Raw genomic sequence first — 7184 nt, 5'->3', positions numbered from 1 at the left:
ATGTATCTTGGTGTGAGACTTCCTAGTGAATCTTCTCCCTAATGTAATTAAGCAACCTTCTGAAGGTGGTCACTTAGATTTATACCATATTAACTAGATTTTATTATATTGACATTCTAAATCCCACCCAACAGATTTTAAATACTTCTCCACACGCTGCCTGATTGACTTCCCCCTTAGGTTTTTTTCTTCCTACGATGCACCACATGAGGGTGCTGTACTGCAAATGACTGCTGCGCATTTAACCCTGCAGTAACCGATCTCAGTCACAACATTTAAATCTCACGTCTACTCAGTTAAAGAGACGTTTCGATGTCTGCTACGAATAAATGAGCCACTTTGTCTCTTCATTCCTTTATTCGTCGTCGCTCACAGAAAATAAACACCTATAAACCAGTTTGTAGGAAATGTTACATTCCATGTTAAAATGAGGCGAGGCCTCGAGTTTATACAAAGAAAAAGACACTGTTCAAAGATTTCACATCTAACCCCAAATGTGTGTGCTCTAGTGTGGTTTTCAGTGGCGTTGTAGTCATCACAGCTTGATGCAAAACTCGCTTAAAACATCTCCCAATTTTATTCAATCTTACAAATGGTGAAAAACAAGAAAACTTCATTTACAATGGGTAATCTGTTAAAAACTTCAGTCATTTAGGTACATCTCAGTCATAAAACCAGTAATATCAAAGTCTATACAACGTGCATTACTACAGAGTTTTGAAATGGTGGATTCTAAATGGGAAGTGATGAGCACCTATCGTTTTGACAGTTAACTAAATCTAGTTCATTCAGGAATGGTCGTGTCCACAGGAGCATTGAGTTTAAGAGTTGTAAACAACTGTGCACTGCAAAGACAACATTTAAGACTTGGTTTAGGACGTTCCCTTTAAATATCACAATGTGTCAAATCTTGCAGACACAGCTTTAGCTGCTACATCCAATTGCCCAGCACCAAATACTTTGATAAAATATGTCAAATTCAGCAACGTGTCAACACAGTCATGGTTTCATGTAGGAAAAAAAAACAAAAACAAAATAAAAAACATTCACACTCACATTCGCACCTTCACACTCACGTCACAAATGCAAGCACCAATGAGCAGTGAGGAAGCAGCACACTCTCCAGTACACCTCCTGTCCATCACTGCCAAGGACGTTGCAGTCATTATGGATGAGATGGTTGCAGAATAGTAAACAAACACCAACAAAAAAAAACAAAAAACAAAAAATTAACAAAAAGAAATCCCTGGTTTTAGACAAGTCCTCGCATTCCTTCGCACGGGCTCCATCGCCTCCTTCATTCCGGTGTCTCGTTCAGCAGGATCACTCAGCGGCTGCGGCGGCCGTGGCCTCTGGACTGGCTGCCGTCTCTGGTTCAGTAGGTGAAGCTTCGGCTGGTTTCTCCTCTCCTCCTTCTGGCGCTGCTGGTTCTGCTGCTGGTTCTTCCACATTCGCCTCCTGCTCGACCTTTGGCTCCTCAGCTGCAGCCTCCTTGGCTCCTTCCTCCCCAGCCTCAGCTGGTTTGGCCTCCTCAGCAGGTGCTTTCTCTCCTTCGCCTGTTTCTGCTGCTGCTGCCGCCGCTCCCTCCTCTGCTGCCTCCTCAGACTCCTTCTTGGTCTTCTTAAAAGAGAAGCCACTGAGCTTGAAGGAAGGCTTCTTGAAGGAGAAACGCTTTTTCTTCTGCTTGCCATCCTCGCTGGTGGTCGGAGTGCCTTCCTCCGGCTTGGCAGACGCCTCTCCGTTTGTTGCAGCCGGCTCCTTCTCTCCATTGGCCTCGGCACCCTCTACTTTCTCGCCTTCTTCTTTCGGTGCCTCCTCAGCGGGAGTGCTGCCGTTGGCCTGAACATCGGCTTTGTTGGCCTCCTCTGCAGCCGGAGAGGCATCCCCATTGGTTTTGGCATGACCGTTCTCCTGGAAGGGAAACAGAATGAAAAATGTCGAGTTAAACGTGGGTTGGACTACATTTGAATGCAAGAATGCCTCTGCAAAAATCTGCACATGCTTTTGATATTTAATTAAATTCATCCACTGCTAAGAACCAATGGGAAAATAGCCCTAAAACTGCAGCAACATCTGTTACCAGGAGAGTGACGACAGATCTGTGGCTTTCAGCAGTAGGCTAATCTGTTAGACTGCAGTGTGGCAGGAATCCACCAGGTGGCGTTCAGTGCCGGTGAATACAACACAGGAATTTGGGGATTTTTATTTCCACCTTTTTTAAAAATAACTTATCAAGCAATGTGTGTTGTTTTAATTTCCACACACTCCTCTCATCACACTCTTTGTGTTTGGTATACATTGTTCATTTTATAGGTGGTGTGTGCCCTATAAAAACGTGGCTCCTTTCTTGAACCTGGCAACAAAGGCGTGGTAGCGTTTTTAAAATGGCCATGCCACCAGTGAGAGTCAGTGAGAGCAGCCACAAACCCCCGGCTGAACACATTCAAACACATGAATTAAAAACAGTGTTTAAAAAGCTGCAGATTAAAAAAAGGAACTGAGTGTTTATTATAATAAATTAAGTCATTTAAACAATTAAACATTCATATTTGATGCGCAGCCTCATCTTCATATTCAAAATATGAATTAATCTTTTTTTTAAATGCTGCATTTATTTGAAACAATGCGACAAAGTGCATGAAATTGTAACAAAGCTCCTGCTTGGTGGTACATGTGGCCACTTTCTCTTGAATGCCGGTGTGCGTGTGGATGCTTACAGGGAACATGGAGCCGCCATCGACGCAACACATTGCTACAATCAAGACACACACGCACAAAAAAAAAAATCCGCTCCAGTAATTAAGACTTGAGGTAATTATAAAATGTGATTTACCTGTCCGTTTGTCTTGGCTGCAACAGCTGCACCTTCTGCTGGTTTTTCCACCGCAGCTTCCTCTTTTCCAGCGGTTTTGGAGATTTGTGCTCCCATGCTTTTTGGTGCAACAAAGGAACCCCAACCGATCAAATGAATGAACAAAGACCGCAAAGCTTCCTCACCCCCCCTAAAAAAAAAATCAAGTCAAACGCCGGCACCTCCTTCTTCCAGGGAAACAAAAAAAAAATCAAGCCGAAAACCGAAATGACCGCAAAGAGACGTGAGAGAAGTTGCACGGTGGAGGAGGAGAAAAATGTGGCAAAGATGCAAAAAGAAACGCGAATTCTTTCAATTTTTTTTTTTTTTTTCCTCGAGCAAGAGTTTGTAAATGGAGAAATTGGCCCCGCCGCAAATGAGATGCGGAGTACAACGCCCAAGTCCACTGATGAATGGGCACTGGGGCTATGACGACAAAGCCAGCCCCTCTCCACCAATCACAAGTCCGGAATCCAACGAGTGGGGAGGGGGACATGGAGTGGGGGACATGGACAATAGGAGAGACACACAACAACATGGCCAACAACTTGTTTTTATATCCACTCCAGAAGCGCAAACTTCATTATATTTCGCACTGAAATGAAGAAATCTCACATCATCACATCCTGAAGATTCACCTGGACGCTGATTCAAAGCAGAGAGCATCACAGCAACCTTTGATCATCCCATATTAATGTAAACAATGATGATACACATACCATAAATAGATACCTGTCCAACCATCACAATATTGACTTAGAATGAAACAATATAACAATATTTAGAAATAATCAATTCCACTGGGTCACTCTTACATTTATTTATACAGTAAGTATTGTAATTGTATGGTCATACATCAAGATACAACATACTATGATAAATATACAATATAATATTAGATAATATAGTCTACATCATTATGGTATATACACAGTAATATACAAAACAATGTAATTTATAATATTCAAGATTCGTATCCAGTCATATGCCCAGTAAAAACACATATTATGTTTATACAGTTTGTGTTTAGTTTCTACAGCAATGAAATTCTTAATTTGCCTGACTCCCTTTACGCAAAAGTGCAACAATAAGACGAATACACAACACAATCATGACTGAAAAATAGAATAACGTTAGAATATAAAATGAAAATCAAGAATGAAGAATCTTAAGAAGGTGCCCACTGTCTAACATGGCCCACATCTTTATGGTATATGTACAATAATATACAATGTAATCTGAAATAATATAGCCTGCATTATTATTGCATATAAGGTAACAAAAATATTAAATAATACATAAGATAGAAAAATCTAAGATATACTTGGAAAATATAATAAATAAAAAATCCTACTAGATGCACTGATGATATGAATAATAATATAACATATAATTTGAAATAATGTAGCCTACATCCTTATTGCATATTTTTGTAAACCAAACCTGACCATATTTATTGATATACAAAGCTGCAACAAAGAAGTCGTTTGTCTCAAACTTTTAAATTAATATACAAGTGCCACAACAGCAGCATGTTTTGGACAGCTGAGCTGAGAAAGCACCGCTCAGCTGGTCTCGTATTATATCATCCCGCACACCCTCCTGACATACGCCTCGCTCAGTAAACAGACATCCCCTGGAACTATAAGCCCCTGTGCCCACAACTTCCCTCATCCCTCTTCTTGCATAATAGCGTCTTGTCTGCATGTTGCAGCTGGAGCATCCCAGTGACCCAGATATAATGAGAGTTTATGGCCCCTCTGCTCCAGCAGCCTGCAGTGCTCTGACTCCACCACCAGCCACAAGTCTCTCCTCTCTCCTGCCATCACTGCATGACCCACATCTCCATGGTTACCGGTCCAAAATGGCTCTAAGGAAAGAAGAGGCTGCACGTCGAGCACTTTAAGCGAACATGACTCCTGGTTGTGGAGAATTAGCGTGAGAGTGAGTTCAAAAACTAAGCCATGCAGACAACAGTTTGAGGATTAGGGTGACTTCTTTCACCCACCCTCCCTTCATCAGGCTAACTAGGCCACGCTCATTGTTGTGATATTCTGATTACATGCAAAGCTGTAATTATTATGGTGAGCTGCCATGAATATGTAAACCAGGGGGACAAAGCCAGCAGGGCATGAAGTGCTTCCAACAACACCATGCAACACAGACCTTCAGACATAAAGATGTCACGTTAGTGTCTCAGGTGGAGTGTGTGTGAGCAATATTGAACACTAACTTATAAAAAGGCACAAATCAAGACACAATCTTAAACCTGTTAAAGATTTCCATTAAACTTCTCATTTAAAACATTTCGGCCTTTAATCGTCCCAATTCAGAGAAGGCTTGTTTTGTTTTTTAGACCGACCGCACAGTTTTTATAATTATGATCCTCTAACAAACAGTAGAGATGACCAATAATGATCAATGTCCTTCTCTACGTCTCCATTCACTGTCAAAGCTAGAAAATAGTGAAATATGTACAGTGTGCTTTGTTTTGTCCGACTATTAGTTTGTGGGAAAGGCCTGACAGATGGCGTGTTCTCAGATGTAATGATTTGCTTGAGTTCAAGATTATCATAAACTGAATTTTAGAGTTTTGGACTGTTGATCAGACAAAATAACATTGTCGTTTGGTTCATAAAATGTCAGAAAATATTTTTTTAAAAACATCCTTGTTGATGTCTGTAAATTATACAATATAAAAACAGAGAAAAGCAGCAAAGTCAAAGCAGATTTTTGGTATTTTTGCTCAGGGAAAATGTGTTCTCACCCACTTTGTCACGCAGTTCAAACCCCAATAGTATCTTTTATGTGTGAAATATAAAATATTAAAACTGTTTTCACAATCTGCACAGATTTCTTTTCTCTTTTGAAGTGACATTTGTTTTTCTGGCAATGTTTGTGTTAAGAGGCCAGTGCAGTCTAAGTTTGTTTAATGATCTTCTGCCAGTATATCTCATTTGAATTTTGTTTCCTATCATTAAATATATAAAGATTTATATTTGTCGTCATTGGGTCTTAGACAATACAAAACACCTTGTACTCTGTGAAACTGTGAAGGACATGTGTCTGTATTTTCTGACATTGTATAGACAAAACCATGAATTGATTACTCAAAAAAGGTTTATTCGATAATGATCATAAGTATTAACTGCAGCCTGACTCTGATCTGAATTGAAGGGTTGATAGTTTTATTCTTGATTCTTCCTGTTCGGATGTCAAAGCACTGAACTCTGAATTGCCTCTAGCGTGCTTGTAGACACAAATTGTTTTGGACGAACACCAAAAGAAGTTGATTTAAGAGGCTTGTTTAGTTGGTCCAAATAATCCCGGAGTTCATGCCTGGCACATTCAAACAGTTGCGAAACCGCAGGAATATTACATGAGTGGAGGTCGGAGGTCAGCTTTATGCTTGAACACATTCCTGAGCAGGTTAACTCGCCGTAAATCCAAAAAGTAACATATACTAATCCGGGTAAAGATTGTTCGTCCTCATTGTTGGAGTACATGTTGCATTTTGCACCTCTGATGTTTGCATTCACACAGAACGAATCTTTCATTTGCTTGGAAAGATTCAAGAGAATTACTATTGATCATTACGGTGGAACTTCACTCGTCTATTATTCCTATGCCATTCATGGAGAGACAATTATGTATGCAGTTTTAATTCCAACAAAAAAACTCTCCAGCATTTTAGTTGGAACAAAAACTAATCCACTTAGACCACCAGGGGAAATTGTTGCATACAATGGGATGAAAGAAAAAATTAGACTCCAAGATTTATGAATTTCTTTACGCTCTGATTAATGTGTGTCTCTCTCTGCAGGTGGGTCTGTGTCTTTCTTATTCACATTATCTAAAAGAAAATGAGAGCTCAGCTCTGAACACTTGAAGGAAAACAGACAATTCGCCAACCTTGCCCTGTTTTTCAGTCACTCCACAGACGAGGAGGTGTCTCCACCACCACCATGAATTGTAGCCTGTCATTGGAGGAAGGCGCTGTCAGTCACAGTCTCTCGGTCGGTGTGGGTCTGCATCAGCCGTACGCAATCACAGCCTGCGTAAAGACGCACGCAGATAAACCGGAAAATAAAACAGCATGTGTGTTTCAGAATAAAAGCACGTTTAGAACTCACTTATTGGTGATGCTTAACATAATCTCCCTAATACAGAGTTAGTTGGATTACCGTATTATACTCTGATTAAGCGCATTAGAATTGTTTATCTCTATTATTGCTTTCATCTTGAGGTGATATGTTCTATTTCACTGAGAAAAACAGATTTAATTTGACAGCTTTATCCGGAATATGCATGTGTTGTTTTTGTGAGCTTGCCT

At 40.3% G+C, this 7184-nt stretch overlaps 1 protein-coding gene across 1 annotated transcript; it reads right to left on the bottom strand.

Annotated features, from left to right (window-relative positions):
- Nucleotides 1-554: 554 nt before the first annotated feature.
- Nucleotides 555-3268, bottom strand: marcksb (myristoylated alanine-rich protein kinase C substrate b). The gene is made up of 2 exons (XM_010746653.3): nt 2834-3268; nt 555-1911 (listed from the first exon to the last, which is right to left on the bottom strand). Exons 1-2 carry the CDS (start codon nt 2927-2929, stop codon nt 1324-1326), a joined length of 684 nt encoding a protein of 227 aa, XP_010744955.3. The 5' UTR covers nt 2930-3268; the 3' UTR covers nt 555-1323.
- Nucleotides 3269-7184: the final 3916 nt, after the last annotated feature.

This window comes from Larimichthys crocea, chromosome XXIV, assembly GCF_000972845.2.
Source record: "Larimichthys crocea isolate SSNF chromosome XXIV, L_crocea_2.0, whole genome shotgun sequence".
Lineage (NCBI taxonomy): Eukaryota > Metazoa > Chordata > Actinopteri > Sciaenidae > Larimichthys > Larimichthys crocea.
This window is presented reverse-complemented; position numbering and strand designations above follow the sequence as displayed.